We start from the raw sequence: 22,003 nt of genomic DNA on the forward strand, positions 1-22,003 counted from the left end.
TAAATAAATAAGTTTTTTTTTGATGCCCAAAATTACTTTGTACGCTGTTGCATCATCGTTTCTTTTTAGTGCAAGTTCATACCTTTCTAGGTTATTAGAACGAGAACAGATTGTCCATTTAGACTCAACCCATTACAGCTTTTAATGTTGTATTGTTATTTTTACTCTCTTGGGGACTCTGTGGATATTTAATTCTGCTTAGAGCTAAACAGGTAAAATTTTTGACGACTGGAAAGAGGGGATATTCCCCCATCATGAAGTGGGGTTTTGAAAATACAGAGCAGTCCCAGACCTTCCCATCTGGTAAATTTCTAAGTCAGGTTCCAAAGTGCCAAGATTAAAATATTTATTGACATAATGTTTGCCTGTCAATAAGTGTTTTGCATGTATTTTTTTTAAGGGGGGCGTTTTGCAAGCCTTTTGTTTTCTTCTTTTACAATTCTGTGCAGGGGTTTCTTTTTTTTTTGGAAATTGAAAAATAAACCCTTTTAAAAATAAAATACGAAGAGTGTGGTGCCAATGGAGGGAAAAAAATAACCACAACCAGAGATCAGGATGGGCTGGTTAAAAGCAACTTCACCAAATAAATCTGGATCAGGCAGCTTCCTTTTGTTGAAAGAAATGTCCTTCTGGGTTCAGCTTCAAGTAGGGAAGAAGACACTGGAGACATGGAGGCTGCTTGGAAAGATGGTTTATTGTTGGACAGGGCCACATGGCTTGAGCCCTGAGCAGAAAAGGTCATCACATGCTTCAATGTTGGTGGAGAAGAAGAGAAGGGCTGAGGGAGGGGCTTGCTAGGGCTTTTTATACCCTGTTCAGTCCCACCTCTCTGTTTCCTGTTGCTGTGTAAGAAATGTATTCTGATTGGTTGTCAGACTCCCATGGTGCCATGCAAGGGGCTACTCTCTAGGCTGTGATGAGTTCTCAGTTGCCTTGTGGTCAGTTGAATATATTATCATGCCTTTCTGTAGCTCCTGGTGAAGTCTTTATTATGTAAAGTGGGCTAGCCTGGCCATCTCAATGGCCCATTAACTGGGGATGGGCAGGAAGCTACAGGCAACTATTCTGTCTTTCAAAACATGTTTCTTTCTTTTCACATCCAGAGAAATATTCCGCCTTTTCAATATTTCCTAGGATATTTCGTTTTTCTGGGAGAGGGCTGGGTGATAACTTCCCACACTTTAATAGACTGGGGGAAGGCAAGTGATGTATCGGTAGTCCTCGGCTTACGACTCCAATGGAGCCCAACACTGCTGTTTGTTGAGAGAGATTTCTTCTTGCCCCATTTTACGACCATCCTTGACCCGGTTGTTAAGCAAATTAGTGCAGTTGATAAGTCAGTTGCAGAGCGAATCGGGCTTCCTCACAGACTTTGCTCGCCAAAAGGGAATTGCACGATTCCCGGGCACTGCAATGGTCGTAAATATGAACCTGTTCTCAAGTGGGTGAATTGTGATCACGTGACCACCGCCGGTTGTTAAACGAGTAGCAGTTGTTAAATGAATCTGGTTCCCTCGTTGGCTTTTTTTTTGCTCCTCAGATCATCACCGAAGGTGTTAATATGACCTCGGGGCACTGCGACCGTCGTAAGTACGAGTCAGCTGTCAACATTTGAATGCAAATCACGTGACCACGGGAGGGGGGGAGGGACCACACACTGCAAGGGTCGTTAAGTGTGGAAAAAAAACGGCCGAGTCCCGTCAGTGCCGTCGAAACTTTGGAACGGTCACTAAACGAAGCGCTGCAAAATCGAGGGCTACTTTTTGGTTTATTTTGGTTCCCTCAGGAGGGCCGGATGGGAGGCTCAGCCAGCCTGGCTCTTGAGGGGGACTTCGACACGGGGCGTCCCAGGCGCCTCGGCTGCCTGACTGAGAAGCCGAAGGGAATCCCCGTCCTTCCCCCGGTCCGGTTGGAAGGAAAACAGCGCCTCGGAGACTCTACCGCCGGACGGCCCTCCGGCCGAGAGACAGCAGAGGGATCCTCTCGGCCTGGCAGGCAGGCCCGAATGCGAGGCCCTCTCAGGGCTGCGCCTCAGCCCTCATTGGGGGGCGTGGCCTGGGCAGACGGGGCGTGGCCCGGGCATGGAGCCGTCCTATCCGCGGCCTTCTTGCTGCCGAGCGGCGCCGTCCAATGCCCGCCGCGCTCTTTGGCCTGCAGACCTGCCAGCCGCGCCCGCGGAGGCGGAGGAGGGCGGGACCGCCGGAGCAGCCTCGACTCGCCTGGGCCGCCGCCGCCGCCGCCGCTTCTCCGCGCCAGGTGAGCCGCTGCGTGGCCAGGCCCGTTGCCGTTCCCTCCCACACGCCGGGAAGGCCGTTAGGAAAGCGGGCGCCTTTTCTGAGGCCCTCAGCCGTTCCCCGGTGTGGGTGGGAGGGGGGTGTCGGTTGGAGAGGCCTTGAGGCTCCTCCCCACCCGTGTTTCTCCCCCACTGAGGGACGCTTTTTTCCTCAGGGGACGTCTTCCTGAGGGAGATTGGGAGGGGGCCGAGGGGGAGGGAAAGACCCCCACCACGACCACCGCGCCTCAGCCTTGCTGCCCCGGGGCATTCTGGGAGTTGGAGTCCCGCATCTGCAAAAGCCGCTTACGGTTGGGAGATGCTGGAAGTGTGTGTGTGTGGGGGGAGCTTCGTGGAAACCCCCCCCCTTGGAATGGGCCCATTGGAGGAGGAGGGGGCGGCACATCATAGCAGTAGCCCATAGACTTATATAGCCTTATATATAAGCATCTTATATAGGCTTTTAGCTTATATAGGCTTTTAGTCCTATATATAAACATCTTACATAGACTTTTAGCTTATACAGGCTTTTAGTCCTATATATAAACATCTTATATAGACTTTTAGCTTATATAGGCTTTTAGTCCTATATATAAACATCTTATATAGGCTTTTAGCTTATATAGGCTTTTAGTCCTATATATAAACATCTTATATAGGCTTTTCTCTTATATAGGCTTTTAGTCCTATATATAAACATCTTACATAGGCTTTTAGCTTATATAGGCTTTTAGTCCTATATATAAACATCTTACATAGGCTTTTAGCTTATATAGGCTTTTAGTCCTATATATAAACATCTTACATAGGCTTTTAGCTTATATAGGCTTTTAGTCCTATATATAAACATCTTACATAGGCTTTTAGCTTATATAGGCTTTTAGTCCTATATATAAACATCTTACATAGGCTTTTAGCTTATATAGGCTTTTAGTCCTATATATAAACATCTTATATAGACTTTTAGCTTATATAGACTTTTATATATAAATAACATATGGACTTTTAGCTTATATAGGCTTTTAGTCCTATATATGAATATCTTATAGACTTTTAGCTTATATAGACTTTTATATATAAATATCTTATATAGACTTTTAGCTTATATAGTCTTTTAGCTCAGGAGAAGGGATGAGAAGATGGAATAGAATAGAATAGGAAATTGCATAGAATAGAACAGAATATGGAAATGGAATAGAACGTGGAAAGAATGGAATAGAATAGAATTTACTGGCCAAGTGTGATTGGACACACAAGGAATTTGTCTGGTGCAGATGCTGTCAGAGTTCATAAAAAGAAAAGATACATTTGTCAAGTATCGTAAGGTACAACACTTAATGATAGGGTACAGATAAATAATCAGGAAACAATATCAGTATAAATCATAAGGATACAAGCAACAAGTTACAGTCCTGCAGTCGTACGTGAGCGGAGATGGGTGATAGGAACAATGAGAAGATTAATGGTAATGCAGCCTTAGTGAGTAGTTTGACAGTGTTGAGGGAATTATTTGTTTAGCAGACTGATAGTGTTTGGGGAAAAAACTCCTTGTGTCTAGTTGTCTTGGTGTGAAGTGCCCTATAGCATTGTTTTGAGAGTAGGAGTTGAAACAATTTATGTCCAGGATGTGAGGGGTCTGTAGATATTTTCACGGCCCTCTTTTTGACTCGTGCAGGTCCTCCATGGAAGGCAGGCTGGTAGCCATTGCTTTTTCTGCAGTTCTGATTCTCCTCTGAAGTCCGTGTCTGTTTTGTTGGGTTGCAGAACCAAACCGGACAGTTATAGAGGTGCAGATGATGGACTCAATCATTCCTCTGTAGAACTTAATCAGCAGCTCCTTGGGCAGTTTGAGATTCCTGAGTTGGGAAAGAAAGAAAGAAAGAAAGAGAGAGAGAGGGAGGGAGGGAGGGAGAGAGAGAGAGAGAGAGAGAGAGAGAGAGAGAGAGAGAGAGAGAGAGAGAGAGAGAGAAAGAAGAAAGAAAGAAAGAAAGAAAGAAAGAAAGAAAGAAAGAAAGAAAGAAAGAAAGAGGTCCCCTTTCTTTCCAAATCTGCTTGGGCTACCAAGATCTCTACCAAAGGAGTGGTGTGTGTATGTGTGTGTGTGTGTGTGTGTGTGTGTGTGTGTGTTTCATTATTTGAGATCTCCCATCTGTCTGATTTTTTAACTAGGGTGGAGGGGATGGGATTGGCCAGCCATATTTTATTCATTTATTTATTTTTCTTCCGCCGTGTCTCTTCTCTCTTCTTTTTAGTTTGTGAGTTTATTTGGACCCTCCCTATTTTTATCCGGAATTAAGATTCTGCTCTCTTTAGGATCCCAGTGCAGGATCAGGGCAATTTTATTATGGAGAATACAGATATTAATTGAATGCTTGGACTGTTATTTTCAGCATGAGTTTTGTCTTTCAAATGAGCCCAGGAAAAGCTAAATCCTCAACTGATGTCCTAAAGCAAAAGTTGTTAGAGTGCAGTCCTGCAGGCTACTTCTGCTGGCTGCTTGCAATTTGGCAATTCAAATCTCACCAGGCTCAAGGTTGACTCAGCCTTCTGTCCTTCTGAGGCCGGTAAAATGAGGACCCAGATTGTTGGGAGCAATATGCTGATTCTGTAAACTGCTTAGAGAGGACTGCAAAGGACTGTGAAGCGGTGTATAAGTTTAGGTGCTATTGTTGTTGCTTGCTTCCTTCTCTCTTTTCTCCCTTTCTCCCTCCCTCCCTCCCTTCTTTGCCATGGTGGCAGAGTGGTTAGAATGCAGTATTGCAGGCTAACTCTGCTCCACTGCCATGAGTTCGATCCTGACCAACTCAAGGTTGACTCAGCCTTCCATCCTTCCAAGGTGGGTAAAATGAGGAGCCAGATTGTTGGGGGGAGGGGGGGAGGCTAACTCTGTAAACTGCTTAGAAAGGGCTATAAACACTCTGTGAAGTAGTATACAAGTCTAAGTGCTATTGCTATTATTCTTATGAGCCCTCTAATCGATTTGCAGAGTCAGCCTCTTGCCCCCAACAATCCGGGTCCTCACTTTACTGACCTCAGAAGGACAGAAGGTTGAGCCAACCTTGAGCCAGTCAGAATCGAACACCTAGTAGTGGGCAGAATTAGCCTGCAATCCTGCATTCTAACCACTGTGCCACCATGGCTCCTACCTTCCAATAACGTTTATTACCTTACTTGTTTTATGGCGGACTCTAAACATTTATCTTGGGGTTTTTTTCCCCTTTCCTTTTCTGATGGGTGTGATCTTTTTTCTGGGCTGAATACAGGTAGTCCTCAGCTTACGACAGTTCATTTAGTGACCATTTGAAGTTGACGGCACTGGAAAAAGTTACCTAGGAGCGTTTTTCACACTTACGGCCGTTGCAACATTCACCTGGGCACGTGATTTACAATCAGATGCTTGACCGAATGGTTCATATTTATGACAGTTGTAGTGTCCCAGAATCACGTCATATTTTGTGATCTTATGGCAAAGCATAGTCAAGGGGTACGCCAGATTCACTTAACACCCGGGTTACTAATTGAACAACGACATGTTCCCTTAAATGTGGCAAGAAAAGTTGTGAAATGGGGCGAAACTCACTTAGCAAGTTTCTTACTTAGCAACATAAATTCTGGGCTCAATTGTCATAAGTCGAGGACTACCTGTGGCCTCTTTGGTACAAAGTGTTCTGCAATGAGTGGCTGCCACGTAGGAAAAGGAGTGTATCTTCCCTCATATTCGTAGAGTAGGTGCTGGAGCAGAACTGACGTAGACCCGCTGACATTTAGGGAATTAATGCTGTGTTTGTATCAGTGGTTTGTGATTGGCTATCGCCCTGTGGTGACTTAGCACTTAAGGGCTGTCAAACGTACATCGTTGATGCTCTGGGCACAGGCATTGCCTCATCTGCCTTCTTGATAGGAATCGTTCCTGCGAATTTGCATAAGCTGTATTGGTCTGCTGTTTAAGATAAATTAACCCCTGTATGTTAAAAAGAAAGCAGAAAACGCATCTTCCTCATAGCTCAGAAAGAAGAAAAAGGCAGACTGGGAACATTCTACCTATTTGCTGCATGGAGAAGTTGTCAGAGTTTTGGCAGTATAATTTATTCATATGAGATAACCCCAGGAGCAAAACACAGCACACAGAGCCTTTATACAATTACTAGAGGTTTATATACAAATATATACAGACATACACATGGTAAATCTCTTACCATGCAGCTACGGACACAAAGAGAAAAATGCCCTCTAATGGCCACCTATATATATATAGACACCACATTGTATCAGCCTTAAATTGCTTTAGCTTTCAGATTACAACTTACAACCTTACATCAGCTGGCAGCTATTAAATCCTCATTACCTGACAGCAGTATTTCCCAATCCTGGCAAATTTAAGACGTGTGGACCTTAACTCCCAAATGATGACTGTGTCATCCCTGGATCCCTTGGCCTGAGGGTTCCCACAATGGATAAGAGGGTTGGTCTAGAAGATCTCTGAGATCCCTTCCTGCCCAGGGACTAGGGAGAATGCACACTCCCTTTTTCTAGAAGACTGCAAAGAAAGGAGTTGAATAGTTCTGCTTTTTCATTGTTACCTGATAGCTCTTTCCCATCTCCACCTAGCAGTTTGCTTTCTTTTGAATATTTCCAAAAATGCACATCTCAAAAATGATTTGAAAGAACTACTGTGGATGTTAGACAAACATAACACATCCCTGCTACTCACTATATCTTTGTCCCTGCCTATCCCTCTCACGTTCTCGGATGTCCTTTTTTCCTCCAACATCCTTAAATTCATTAAAAAGCCCTCCAGACTGAAGCTTATCATGCTTTGGTCTCATCTGTCATCTCTGACGTTCTGGAGCACTTCAGCAGCCATTCATTCTCACACCTTTGCGACAGTTCTGTTGTTTTGCAAAGTGGTGTGAGTATCCACCCCCACCCCCTTTCTTCTATACGCCATTAAACTTATACCCTTTACGTCTGTCTGTAAGCATTGGTGATGTGATAGATTTCTACCCTATTGGTAACCTTACTTATGATGGATTAATTTAAACCCAGGCAGGGATAATAAAATAGGGTCGATTGCAACTGCAGCATTGAAAAGCAATAATCAATCGCATTTCAAGAGTAATTCTTTTTTTTTTTTCAAAATTGTCTGGCTCTGTGGTGCAATATGAAGCTTTTCTTGCCAATCCTTCAGGCAGGGTAGGCGAGCTTAGGAACAAGGCAAGCTGGTAAGATAGAGCCCTCCTTTCTCGAGTGAAGAAGTTGGCATAACTTGTGGTGCTTTACCGTCTCTCCTCCTTCTGCCCAATGAGGCTGGGAGGGCCCTGCTTGGCTGGTTTCCAAATGCTATCTGTTCTGACCCAGGATTCCTTAAAAAGCATGAAGCAGAGTCTTGGTCCCAGCAAAACCTCTTTCATTTACATGACTATGAATTCCTTTCATTCGCAGTCAGACAGGTTTGGCAAACAGAGGAATGTTTATCAACACAAACCTTATCATGCTTGGAGAGCTGCCAGATAACTAGTTTCCAAACGCAAGGAGAGGCAACACTTGGCCCAGAGTCTCTTATAGTCACAAACAGAACTTTCCACTCTTGAAACGACCGAAGGAATGAATGGTTTCCTGCAGAAGCCCCCTCCCCCTTCGCTGCTCTTTTGTTTCCTACGGGAGGGGCCAATCACCTTCAAGGTCTGGCTTTATTCCCAAGTCGACCCTGCTTTCTGAGTTGTTCTTGCCTTCTGGCAGCTCTGTGCATGCACATACTGGGAACAGGCTCCAGCTGTTCTTCTGCCTCACTGCTGTCTAGCCCCCTCTTTGCCTCCAGCGCAGAGCTCTGAGTTTTCCTCAGCCCCCAGGACTGGCCCATGTTCCTCCCCATGTTCCTCCCCAACCTCCACACTCTCCACACTTAAAGAGCCAAGGTGGCGCAGTGGTTAAATGCAGCACTGCAGGCTACTGCTAGATCAGCAGGTCAGCGGTTCAAATCTCACCGGCTCAGGGTTGACTCAGCCTTCCATCCTTCCGAGGTGGGTAAAATGAGGACCCAGATTGTTGGGGGCAATATGCTGACTCTCTGTAAACCGCTTAGAGAGGCCTGAAAGGCCTATGAAGCGGTATATAAGTCTACTGCTATTGCTATTGCTATTGCTATTGCTCTCCAACTCTGCTGCCAGCTCTCCCTACTTCTCTGCAGTTGCTCATGTGACGGATGTAATGGACACAGGCTTGCCAGCATCTTGTGTTGAGCTCAGCTGGATCTTTCTGGCCACTCGGAGAGCAGATCCGCAGGAAACTTCTTGTAGGCTAGAAGGGGATTGAAAGGATTGAAGGATTTGCATCCTGCCAAATGTTGGAAATGTAATCAGGCCCCAGGTACTTATTATCATACGTGGTGGACTTGTATGAAAGCAAGAAAATATGCGAAGAAAATACATACTTGGGTAGAAAAAATGATTCAGCAAAATATGGATCTGAAACCAGAAATTTTTTTGTCGGATATAATGCCGGAGGACTATGATAAAGGGACTTATATATTTAGTTTTGCATGTACTGACAGCAGCAAGGATTGCATTTGCACAATATTGGAAAAAAGGAGAACAGATGAGGATGTAATTCGGAAAAATATTAGATGGTGCAGAGATGGATAGATTGATTTTAAAAATAAAAGACAAGGCACAGAATATTACTTGGCACGGAATAGATTTTACGAGTGGTTAGAGATAAGTGGTAGAAATCAGATGAAGAAAGACTATTGCTATGTATGAACTATGGTTTATAATTATAAATATGCTAATATAATTAGCAGAATTATGAATAAGCTAATATAAAGAAGAGGTTGAGCCAAAACTATGTATATGTGTTAATATTTTGTTTTGTTTTCTCTTTGTTTTTCTTTTGTAAATGATCTAACCCCGTGAAGGCGAACCTAAGACACACGTAGCTCGCTGTGGGCACGCACACCATTGCCAGCTGGTCTTCACGGGTGCCGGAGCACCAAAAAACAGGGCATTTGGGGGGCATTTTTCAGGGTGTTATTGTGTGCCAGCCAGCTGGTCTTTGTGGGCACCAGAACTCAGGAAAACAGCCTAAAAACAGACTTTTTAAAAACCATTTTTTGGGACGTTTTCAGGTTGTTTTGAGGGGCCAGAAAACAGCCTGAAAATGCCCAAAAAACAGGCATGCGTACGCCGGCTAGCTGGTCTTTGGGTCTCCGGCGCTCTGGCACACGCACATGCATATACATGCATGTTCCAGTTTGGGTATTTGGTGCCGAAAAGGTTCGCCATCATTGACACGCCCTGACAAATACTCTGTATTCAAAATGTTTATGAATAACAAAGAAAGAAAGAAAGAAAAAATAGAAAGGACGAAAGGAGAATGTAGGTACGGTTGCCAAGAAAACAGCATGAAAAATGCATCCACGCAGTCCTGGGCAGCTGAGCTCATCTGAAAAGGGACACCCCACCCCTTTATGTTTGAGAAAATCCTCATTCGTTTTTTCTCGTTTATAGAGTCTTAAGTTTTGGAAATGACTTTGCTGCCCTCCTGCTTTTATGGCCGAAACGGAGCAAAGCCAACGGTTTTAGTCTGTTCTTCGCAGAGGTGAAGCGTTTTGGGATTCCTGGGCTCGGGGGGGTATATATCCGGTCCCTCCCTCTGGTGCCTCCAGCCAGACTTCACTAGCCAGAGTTGGTTTTCTTCCTAGGAACGTGGCTCTCATTCGGAGCACAAAGCACCGTGGTGCTGTCTCTCACCACTTTTACACTTGGGTGTACCAAAATGGCTTTGTGTGGAAAAAGTTTCTAAGTAAGAGGTGTGCCAGATAACAGCCGTTAATAATGCAAACAGGCAAGGCCAGGTAAAACAGGAATACTCCCAGCCTCCCTGTGGTTTACAGAGGAAAAACTCACAGCCGAGGTGGCGCAGTGGTTAGAGTGCAGTACTGCAGGCCACTTCAGCTGGCTGTTAGCTGCAGTTCGGCGGTTCAAATCTCACCGGCTCAAGGTTGACTCAGCCTTCCATCCTTCCGAGGTGGGTGAAATGAGGACCCAGATTTCCTGGGGGCGATATGCTGACTCAGTAAACCGCTTAGAGAGGGCTGGAAGCCCCATGAAGCGGTATATAAGTCTAACTGCTATTGCTATTGCTATCCAGGAAAAGTGTCATACAAATATGGGACATTTCTGTTCCTTCACCCAGACCACCAAGGTTTTCCAAACAGCAATGACCGAATAAAGATGTTTGCCCCCTTCTTCTTGGGACTTTTCTTTCTACTTAAAAGCCCATTCAGGGGCGGTGACGAGGTCATCACCATCCCTTTCAAACCTCCAAGGGTAAAAATGTGTCATGATTGATTTAAGAAAGGTTTTCCCTGCTGCTTTTAAAGAGTTGCATGGAGGATGACAGGTCTGGCACAGTTCCGTTTAAAACATCTGCATTTTGCTCAGTTGAACTCTCTTTCCCTTTGTCGAGCTCTTGAATTTACGACTTCTGTTGGCCTCCATTCAGGGTGGGGTTTTTTTTTTTGAGGGGGAGGGGGGACAGCCTTTCACAGACGGAAAGCGAATACTAATCTGCTCCATGAAAAAGAATTTCTTTTATCTAAACACTTGGGTGTGTTAACCACGTGCGTTTCAGGCTGTTCTTTCCTGCCTTCGCCTTCAAATTGGGCCTCTCTGTGCCAGTACCCAAAGGAGGCTCAAAGAAAATCCAAACGGCTGCGGAGGGGCAGAGGACCCTGGCGGGGAGCCAAAACTGCTCTGCTCTTAACCGTGGACTGTCGGAGCAAAGTGTTCTCCGTCTGTCTTCCTCCCACTGCCCGTTCCTTGGCCTTTTTTAACTGGCTTTTTCCAGCTCCGTTCATCTTCATTTACGCTCCTCTAGACCTCTCCTGGCTGAGGATGACCCTAAGGAAGTGTCTGCATTCTCCCCCATCCAGGTTGTGGTGGTCCCAAAGGTGCTTTTTTTAAACTGGACTTCCTTGGTTTTTCTTTGACGGCATTTCGCTTCTCATCCAGGAAGCTTCTTCAGCTCTGTAGCGTATAATTAAATGTCTAGGGAGATTCTCAGCCATCCAGGTCATCGTACCAATGGGGAATGGAAGGATTGATACTCCTTCTGCATTCTTTTGGAGAGCCGTTGAGGCCGCTTGGAGGTTTGCCTGTGTCCTCAAGGTCACCTGAGTAGTGCAAATAAGGTGTGGAGCCTTCTTGGAACTGCAAAAAGGACTTTGTGTTGTAGACTGGAGACAGATGAGGTTGTATCCCTCCATCTCTGTTGGGAGAGGCCTGTTCAGTTTTGACATGGATGGCTTCTTTGACAGCTGGTTTGAAAGAGGTCTCAAAGAGGCCGTCCATGTCAAAACCGAACAGCCCCCTCTCAACAGAGATGGAGGGATAGGACCTCCTCTTTCTCCAGTCTAAAAAACGGTCCATTCATCAGTTCCAAGAAGGCTCCACGCCCATTTGAACCTCAGGTGACCCTGAGGACACAGACAAACCTTCAAGTGGCCTGAAGGATTCTCTGAAAGGATGCAAATAAATCTGTCTGCAATGAGTATAAATCTCACCTTTTCCCACCATCCAGTTGGAGTTGAAAAAGCTTCTTGGATGAGAAGCGAAAACTCTTCAAAGAAAAAACCAGAAAGTCCTTTCTGCATAGCTGGCGATTCAGAGGGAAAGGAGGAGGGGGGGGCGGTGTGCTTGACTGGCCCTGGCTGTGTTTTCCTGGGACCCGGCCAGGTGCAGCCTTTCCTCCATCTGCTTTTAAACAGAGAGCCCCCAGGGTTGGCAGGAAGCCACGGGTGGAGCTTTTGTTCAGGATTTCCTGCAAATAGACAGTTGCACCCCCCCCCCTGCCCCCTCCCCTCCATCAGCAGGCTGGGAGTTGGCCTTCTGGCAGGGACGATACAAAAAACATCACGTTGGAGCGATTTGAAAATCCAAGAAAGTCATGAGAATTGTGGTGGATTATTTGTGCAGGAAATCTATAGTCCTCAACAACCACAATTGAGCCCAAAATTTCTGTTGCTAAGTGAGACATTTGTTAGGTGAGTGTTTGCCACATTTTACGACCTTTTGCCACAGTTGTTAAGTGGATCGCTGCGATGCTTAAATTGGTAACACGGTTAAGCGAATCCGGTTTCCCCAGTGACTTTCCTTCTCAGAAGATCACAAAAGGGGATCGAGTGACCCCGGGAGACTGCAACCGTCATTGACGTGAGTCAGTTGTCTGGATTTTTGATCATGTGACCATGGGGACGTGGTCCTCAAAACGGTCATAAGTCACTTTTTTTCAATTCTGTTGTAACTTTCAGCAGTCACTAAACTATTGTAAGTCGGGGTGGAATCCTTAAAACTGGGGATTTTATATGGAGTTTTGGGCAGTGTATGAAAAAATATAGAATGTGATTTATGAAAATTAATTGGCAGTCATGAGAGCTCTGCAGATTTCTTTAACTCCTTTTTAAATACGGGTAGCCCTCGTCTTCAAGCGCTTGTAAATGCTTACCTATGGTTGTAAGTGTGAAAAAGAAAGTTACACCACTGAAAAAGTGACATGACTGTTTTCACACTCAGGATCGTTGCAACATCCCCATGGTCACGTGATTTATATTTGGATGCTTCACGGCTGGTTCATATTTATGACCATTGCTATGTCCCAGGGTCATGTGAGTCCCCTTTTGCAACTTTCTGATAAGCAAATGAGGAAGCCAGATTCACTTAACAACTATCGTGTTTCCCCGAAAATAAGACAGGGCCTTATTTTCTTTTGCCCCTCCAAAATAAGCACTTGGCCTTATTTTCAGGGAGGTCTTACTATTTTTGAAGTGCAGGAGGCAGCGAGCGTGGTCAGCTCATGGCTGCTGCTGTGTTGCAATATTTTCGGGGAGGGCTTATTTTAGTGCATGCGCTCAAAAGCCCGATTGGGCTTATTATCCGCGAAGGTCTTATTTTTAGGGAAACAGAGTATGTGACTAACGACTGCAGTGATGAGCTGTTGTAGCGCAGTGGTTAGAGCGCAGTACTGCAGGCTTCTTCTGCTGACTGCCGTCTGCCTGCAATTTGTTCCAGTTCGAATCTCACCAGGCTCAAGGTTGACTCATAGCCTTCCGTCCTTCCAAGGTCAGTAAAATGAGGACCCAGATGGTTGGGGGCAATAGGGTGTCTCTGTAAACCCGAAAGGGTTGTAAAGCACTGTGAAGCAGTATATAAGTATTATCATTATTCACTTAACAACTGGGACAAGAAAGATTGTAAAATGGGGCAAAACTCATTTAACAAATTTCTCACTTAGCAATGTAAATTCTGGGCTCAATTGTGTTCGAGCTGTTTCCAGTTGCTTTAACAGTAACCACTTGGTATCTATTTTTTTTAATGTATTTTCTTCTCCCTTTTGCAGCACTGTTGAAACTTTACTATGAATGGGGAAACGAGAGCGGAGGTGGTAACTTCACCACCTCCAACAGCTCCACATAAAGAGAGATATTTTGACAGAGTGGATGAAAATAACCCTGAGTACTTGCGAGAGAGGAATATGGCCCCTGACCTTCGCCAGGATTTCAATATGATGGAACAGAAGAAGAGAGTATCCATGATCCTCCAAAGTCCAGTAAGAATATATAATCAATTCCCCCCTCCCCCAATGCGTTACCGAACAAAGAAGCATGGTGTAACAAGTTTGATCCTAAGAATGCATAGCAAGCTACAAGAAAAGAAAAATGAGAAAATTTAATTAATTTAATTAAAATGCTCTCTGCTTTATGAAACTTTCAAACAATATACTGTATTTTTTGGAATATAAGATATACACTCCCCCTCCTAAAAGGGGGGGAAAATTTGGGTGTGTCTTATACACCAAATGTAGCCAAAAAAACATGCGAGGAGCCGATGGTCTGTGGCAATCCCTGCAGCCTGGAACAGCTGATTGGGGGTATTCTGGGAGGCTGAATCAGGCTGCGATAATGTCAGACTGTTCCCTATTTGCTGCAAGGACGTGTCAGAGTTTGCAACAGCAATCACATTCAGAAAGCACACACAAGTAACTGATTTAGCAGGATTCAACAACTTCTCTTTATATATAATATAATACATGAAGTAAAAATATATAATACCAAAAGCAGGTTTTCCAACGTGGCAGTTCAGCAGAGGAGAGAAGTTTCACTTTCAGTTTTAGTTTCAGATACCAGCACAGCTTTAGTACAGAAGAAGCCACGCCCAGGCTCCTTGCTGCCTCCTTCCTTGTTGCTCACACAGCAAATACTGTTTGTTTCCAAACAGCCCTCAACTCTCTCACACACTGACAGGACGCTAGCCAGATAAATACAATGGATGCTGGTAGGAAGAGGCAGATTTTTTTTTCTGATTTTCCTCTCCAAAAACTAAGGTGCATCTTATACTCTGGAGCTTCTTATACTCCAAAAAATATGGTAGAAAACCCTCTTAAAGTGCACATGTGTATGTGTTTCCTTGAAAAGTACTGCTTGTCTCTGTTTTTTACTTCAGATTTCTAATGCAGTTTCATTTGAAAGGGTTCTGTGTGGGTGAAAAAGCCTTAAATAGCTCTTGAATCCATTCAACAAGCATTATGTATTTTTCTTCTTCTGTTACTGAACCAAAGCAGTGATAAAATACCAGAATATTACACTCTTAATACTGCAGTATATGGACTTCAGAGAATTAAGGGGTGCTTGCAGGCCAATTTTTTTTTCTACATAAGATTGGTAAATCAATGTAATCAAAGCTACACAATATTTTGTGACACCCTCTCTCCTTGAAAAGTGCTACGGATACTCCTTGATTTACGACCGTTTAATGAGGGAGCAGAATTACAACAGTCTCAGGAAAGATGGAACAACTTCTGGCTTTCAGGCAAACATTTTACACACACACACACACACACACACACACACACACACACACCACATAATCTGGATGCTCATCAACATGTTTGCACTTACCATTGGATTGTCAACTACCCTGTAATTATGTGATTGCCAGTTGCAGTTTTCTCTGCTGGCTTCCCCATGAAAACATTGGGGAAACCAGTAGGAAAGGTTTGCAAGCTGCTGCCACCTGCTGAGAAGACCCCCTCCAATCTCTGGAGGCTAGCTGAAATTTCCTCGGAGAATTTCCCTCAGAATTGTCTGATGAGGGGAGCAGAAATTTCCTCAGGAGAATTTCCCTCAGAATTGTCTGCTGAGGGGAGCTGAAATTCCCTCGGAGAATTTCCCTCAGAATTGTCTGCTGAGGGGAGCAGAAATTTCCTCAGGAGAATTTCCCTCAGGATAATTTCCCTCAGAATTGTCTGCTGAGGGGAGCTGAAATTTCCTCAGGAGAATTTCCCTCAGAATTGTCTGCTAAGGGGAGCTGAAATTTTCAAGCCAGATCCTGAAAATTTCCGCTCAGTTCCTGCACCCTAGCAAAGGAGCCTGCTTTTGCGCAAGGTTGGACACCAAGTCAAGTCCACGGCTCCTTCAAGCGGCCTTTTCACATGCACTGTTGCTCTGTTATTAGGCATTCTGTGAAGAATTGGAATCCATGATCCAGGAACAGTTCAAGAAAGGGAAGAATCCTACAGGCCTGCTGGCTCTACAACAGATTGCAGACTTCATGACGACCAACGTTCCCAACATCTACCCACTAGCTCCGCAAGGAGGCATGACTGCCTTAAACATGAGTGAGTGAGAGAGGGGGGGAAGGGCTGATGACACCTTGGCTGTACAGGTCGTCCTCGACTAACGACCGCAATTGAGCCCAAAGTTTCTCCTGTTGTTAAGTGAGTTTTGCCTCATTTTACGACTTTTCTTGCCATAGTTCTTACATGAATCGCTGCTGTTGATAGACATTAGTAACCCGGTCGTTAACTGAACCTGGCTTCCCCTTGACTTTCCTTGTCAGAAGGTCGCAAAAGGGGATCCACAAGGCCTTGGGATACAGCGAAGGCCGTAAATATGAACCGGTCGCCAATCCTCTGAATTTTGATCCCCTGATCGTGGCAAGGCCGCAAAATTCGTAACTCTGAAAAACGACCCAAAGTCATTCATTTTTTGCAGTGCCCCTCGTAACTTTGAGTGGCCTTGTTGTAAGTCAAGAACCACCGTTAGTAGTTTTGCGTTTTAACCATCGGCAATTATTTTAATTACTACATCGGAGAGGCGCTCCTATTAAAACTGTGTTTTTGCCCGTATCTTTTCTTTCAGGCCTCGGTATGGTGACCCCCGTGAACGATCTGCGGGGATCAGATTCCATCGCTTACGAGAAAGGAGAGAAGTTACTACGGTGCAAATTGGCCGCTTTCTACAGGCTGGCCGATCTATTTGGCTGGTCGCAGCTTATTTACAATCACATCACTGTGAGTAGGCAGTTCCCCAGGAGAAATAAAACAGGGGGGGGATGGGGGGGATTCCGATCTCATTCAAGCCAAGCCCCAAAGCAATAAAGTTATAACCCGCGTAAACTGAACGATGCAAAATTGTCTTTAGCCTTAAACAGAAGCAGCCGCCACCTACCTCTGGGCAGTGGTTCTACATGGGGATCTGTCCCACTGGGGGTAGGTAAGGGTGTGTGGGCATTCTCACGTAGAACGACTGCACAGAGATAGGTGACTTCTGCTTCTGTGCGCGCGTGCGATTTTTTTTTTTTAAGGCAAAGGACAATTTTGTCTTTTTCCTTTTTCATGCTGGCTGCATGAACTGGGAGAACCTGCCCCACTGTTTTGGGGTGGGTGGGTGGGGGCATTTTCTTTCCTTGGAATTTGCCTCCTCCTGGTGTAAATTGGCAAGTCCAGTTTGTCTAGGATGAGGGATCAAGTGAGCACAGCAAAATACCATCTTCCTCATCCTTCCCTTCCCTTTTCCTTCCCTTCTCTTACTCCCTCCTTTCTTGTTTCTTTTTTCTTTTCTTTTTTTAATTTCCTCCCTCCTTCCTTCTTTTTGTTTCTTTCCTTTTCATTTCTTCTTGCCTCTCTCCCTCCCTCTCTTTTTGTTTCTTTTCTTTACTTTCCTACCTTCTTCTGTCTCCTTCCTTCCTTCCTTCCTTCCCTCCCTCCCTTGGAACAGATCTATGGATTCCATTAGCCTTTGTGCTTAAGGATAGGTATTAGGTTTACTGTTTTTGCTGAGATCCAAAACAGGGATCCTCTCTGCTAAAGCCTATTTGCAACTACGGAATTGCCGATGCGGTTAGTGAGAATCCAGCCTCGTTCTGCTGAGGAAGCAAAAGTGGGAAATTCGGGTCAGGACCCCAAAGGACCATCTTTGCAAAATCAGCAGAACTCTCTTAGATCTATTGACTTTTCAATCTATCTTTTGAGTTTTGTGCATTTCAGATTTTGGCTCTCAGAGCTTTGCGTCTCCTTCCTTCTCCATCTTTGCAGGTCAGAGTAAATATGGAGCAAGAACATTTTCTGATCGTGCCTTTTGGACTTCTGTACAGTGAAGTTGCCGCATCCAGCTTGGTAAGTGAACAATTAAAAAAAAAATCCTTGAATGTCTTCCTCATTGAGCCAATTGGAAGAAGTGCCTGCCACGCTTAAATCTCGGATTGGAGCCTTCTTATTTAGCAATAGCAATAGCAGTTAGACTTATATACCGCTTCATAGGGCTTTCAGTCCTCTCTAAGCGGTTTACAGAGTCAGCATATCGCCCCCAACAATCCAGGTCCTCATTTTACCCACCTTAGAAGGATGGAAGGCTGAGTCAACCTTGAGCCGGTGAGATTTGAACTGCCGAACTGCAGCTAACAGTCAGCTGAAATAGCCTGCAGTGCTGCACTCTAACCACTGCACCACCTCGGCTGGTTAAGTGGTTAAGGCTTCATTTCTCAAATATACCACCCCTGCAATCACATGACCTGGATGTTATGGTAACCCTGCTTGCACTTACCACCTGTTGTCAAGTACGTGAATGCCAGTTGCAACCTTCTGAGAGCCGAGGTGGCGCAGTGGTTAGGGTGCAGTACTGCAGGCCACTTCAGCTGACTGTTATCTGCAGTTCAGTGGTTCGAATCTCACCGGCTCAAGGTTGACTCAGCCTTCCATCCTTCCGAGGTGGGTGAAATGAGGACCCGGATTGTTGTTGGGGGCGATATGCTGACTCTGTAAACTGCTTAGAGAGGGCTGAAAGCCCTATGAAGCGGTATATAAGTCTAACTGCTAACCTTCTCTGCTGGCTTCTCCATAAATGGAGCTTTGTGCTCTCGCTCATTACTTGTACAGCTCGATTCCCAACAGGTTGCAGCCCAGTATTGGGCCATGAACTGGGAGTTAGAGGCTCCTGATCTAGAGGGTTGGCAGGAGGGGGCTGAATCAGGGAGGCACCCTTCCTCTAGAAAAAACATATCATCCTCTCCGGATTTCCTGGAAGGCGAGAAGAGGCCTCTGGGTTGAATGCTGCAGAGCGGTTCACCGACAAAAGAGCAACCGACAAAAGCACGCCCGACTAAACCGCGGTGACAAAACCGCGAGTTCTGAACCACGCCGACGAATGAGCGCTGAATCGCGCCGACAACAGCGCGCCGACAGAAGGGCGCTGTAAACCTAAACCTAACGCTAAACCTAACCCTAAACTTAACACTAACGCTAACCCTAAACCTAATCCTAAACCTAACCCTAACCCTAACCCTTACCTTAACTTAAATCGCCCTTCTGTCGACGTGCTGTTGTAAATCACCATTCCGTCTACACGCTGTTGTCGACGCGTTGATGACGTCACGGTTTTAGCGACACGGTTTTGTCGGCGCGATTTTGTCAGGTCACGCTGCAGAGCTACTAACGTCAGGCAAATAAAACCGGTGCTCATTCCTTCCTCTTAATTTTGTATTTTTATTTCTGTTCCTGGACGTTGAAACGTGCCGCTGTTGTTACTCCCTGGGCTGTGGCTCTTGTTTATTTATGCCTTGACGGAAGCGGTTTATAATAAATAAATAAGACAGACGCTTTAACTTGATGGTTGCTAATGAAAGGTAAGCCATCTTGACGGAGGTTCCGACTTAAGCTTTCAAACCTTGTGGAAGAGCTCAAAGTCAAGATATCTTCCTAAGTCGCACGTTGCACAAGTTGTGTAAAAGTGGTTTGAATTATAAAGTCATTAACCGGATTCCTGCTTCCAAGATGCCTCGCCCTAGAACCAAGAAAGAATGTGGGGGAAATAAATTGTCCAAATGTCCTTGGATACTCTATGGTGTTTCATCTAAAACAAAAAAAATATATATCTCTATCTGTAAAACCTTTTCTGCAGATCGGCATCATAAATACCCAACTTCCATCCATCCTCCCTCCCTCCCTCCTTCCCTCCCCCACCTCCCTACCATATATGACCACTGAGGTATAAAAAAAAAAGTTAATACAATCCTTGGTTGTATAATGTTGAATGTTGATTGAATGTTGATTTTATTTATATGCTGCCCTTTTCCCCCCGAAGGGGACTCAGGGCGGCTCACAACTCAACCGGGGAAGGGGGATACAAACAGAAAATTAAAACGACACAGAAACAATACATAATTTAAAATACACAACAGTCATACCAATGCGAGACGGGGGCGATAGTTCTTAGCCCCAGGCCTCTCTGAACAGCCAGGTTTTAAGGGCTTTGCGGAAGGCCTGGAGGGTGGTGAGGGTTCGAATCTCCACGGGGAGCTCGTTCCAGAGGGTCGGAGCAGCCACAGAGAAGGCTCTCCTTATATGTATAAAGAGAGGCATAGAATCAAAATCCCTTGAAGTATTAGCACCGCTTTATAGAAACTTACTTAAGGCCACATCTGAAGTACCGTATCCAATTTTGGTCCCCACATTACAAAGAAGATGTTGAGGCTTTGGCAAAAGGGCACAAGAAGAGCAGCTAAGATGATTAAAGGCCTGGAGACTAAAACATGCAAAGAAGGGTTGCAGGAACTGGGCATGGCCAGCCTAGAGAGAAGAAGGGCTAGCCGGGGGGGGGGGGACATGATAGCAGTATCCCAATATTAGAGGGGCTACCCCAAAGAAGAAGGGGTCAGATTAAAGCACCTGAAGGCAGGACAAGAAACAATGAATGGAAACTAATCAAGGAGAGAAGCAACCTCTAATTAAAGGAGAAACATTTTGACAGTGAGGACAACGGGTGGAATGATTTGCCTCCAGAGGTGGTGGGTGCGTCTTCCCTGGAGGTTCTTAAGAGATTGGACAGTCAATTGTCTGAAATGGTAGACATGCTTGAGCTTAGAGCAGTGTTTCTCAACCTTGGCAACTTGAAGATGTCTGGACTTCAACTCCCAGAATTCCCCAGCCAGCATTCGCTGGCTGGGGAATTCTGGGAGTTGAAGTCCAGTCATCTTCAAGTTGCCACGGTTGAGAAACACTGGCTTAGAGATCCCTTCCAGTTTCTATTCTACTACTCTACTCTACTCTACTCTACTCTACTCTACTCTACTCTACTCTACTCTACTCTACTCTCTACTCTCTACTCTCTACTCTCTACTCTCTACTCTCTATTCTTCATTATTCTATTCTGCTCTATTCTATTCTATATTTTCTATTCTGTTCTTTTCTATTCTATTCACTATTCTATTCACTATTCTATTTTCTATTGCACTCCATCCCCATCCCATTGTCTTTCAGGTGACGGGAGTCTCTTCCCCTCCTGCAGGAAGAGAGTTTAGAATAACTTCCAGCCTTTAACACCATCCTCTGTTACCAGGTCAAAGTGAACTTCCAAGGGGACGTCATTGATCGCGGAAGCACCAACTTGGGGATCAACCCGGCTGGCTTCACGTTGCACTCGGCCATCTACGCCGCCCGCCCGGACGTCAAGTGCATCGTTCACATCCACACTCCCGCCGGAGCAGCAGTAAGAGAGTTCTCTGTCTTCCAGCAGAGAAATAGCAAAGAACAAGCCGTCCTTGACTTAACGGCAACTCACTTAGTGACCGTTTGAGGTTACAACGGTGTTAGGGGGGGGGAAATGACTCACAGCCATTTTGCACACTTTATGACCGTTGCGACATTCCCACGGTCACCTGATTTGCGTTTGGGTGCTTGGCAGCTGACTCACATTTACATCCGTTGCAGTATCTCCAGGGATCACACAGATCCCCTTTTGCCACCTTCTGACAAGCAAAACCAGTTGCTTATCAATCGGGTTACTAACTTAGCAACTGCAACGATTCACTTAACAACTGAGGCAAGACAGGTCGTAAAGCGGAGCAAAATGCACTTAACAAATTTCTCACTCAGCAGCATAAATCCGGGGCTCCGTTGCGGTCGTACGTTGAGGACTGGTGGTCATAACGAAGGAGACAGGCTGTCTGCATAGGGCAGGGCTGGGCAGATGTGACAATTCTATGACCTGTGGACTTTAAATCCCAGAGTGCCTGAGCCAGAAAGGGGATTTTTGCTACGCAGCTTCTGGCGTGTCCAGTAGAATGATCCCTGGTTGAATTAATGCTTTCTAGAAACCATAGAATAATAACTAGGGCTGTATTGCTATTGACCTTTCCCTATTTCCTATGGCATCCTATGACTATCAATACTTTGTTGTCTGTACCTTATGATTTATGTGGATTCCTTTAATTAGCATGTTACGGCTATCACTGAATGTTGTATCCTATTTGAATTTTATGGTTATGATGGTGAGTTATCACTTGTTGCTTGCGTGTAGAATGATAGCTTATGCAGCAGAGATAAATTCCTTGTGTTCTGTTCTGTTCCGTTCTATTCTACATTCCATCCCATTCTCCTTCTTTCCTCCTCCTCCTCCTCCTC

At 45.1% G+C, this 22,003-nt stretch overlaps 1 protein-coding gene across 8 annotated transcripts in view; it reads left to right on the forward strand.

Moving 5' to 3' along the window:
* Nucleotides 1-2,128: 2,128 nt before the first annotated feature.
* The window catches only part of ADD1 (adducin 1), a 44,346-nt gene continuing 24,471 nt past the window's right edge, over nt 2,129-22,003 (forward strand). For all 8 annotated transcript variants that reach the window (XM_087724862.1, XM_087724863.1, XM_087724864.1 and 5 more), the window contains exons 1-6: nt 2,129-2,256; nt 13,667-13,876; nt 15,781-15,943; nt 16,467-16,618; nt 17,642-17,722; nt 20,940-21,089. In XM_087724862.1, the coding sequence (XP_087580988.1) occupies nt 13,685-13,876; nt 15,781-15,943; nt 16,467-16,618; nt 17,642-17,722; nt 20,940-21,089 (738 nt within the window). In that variant the 5' untranslated portion in view covers nt 2,129-2,256; nt 13,667-13,684. The remainder of the gene's footprint in view (nt 2,257-13,666; nt 13,877-15,780; nt 15,944-16,466; nt 16,619-17,641; nt 17,723-20,939; nt 21,090-22,003) is intronic.

This window comes from Thamnophis sirtalis, unplaced genomic scaffold (genome assembly GCF_051295495.1).
Source record: "Thamnophis sirtalis isolate CommonGarterSnake01/CBP01778 unplaced genomic scaffold, rThaSir2_p1.2 scaffold_10, whole genome shotgun sequence".
Taxonomy (NCBI): domain Eukaryota; kingdom Metazoa; phylum Chordata; class Lepidosauria; order Squamata; family Natricidae; genus Thamnophis; species Thamnophis sirtalis.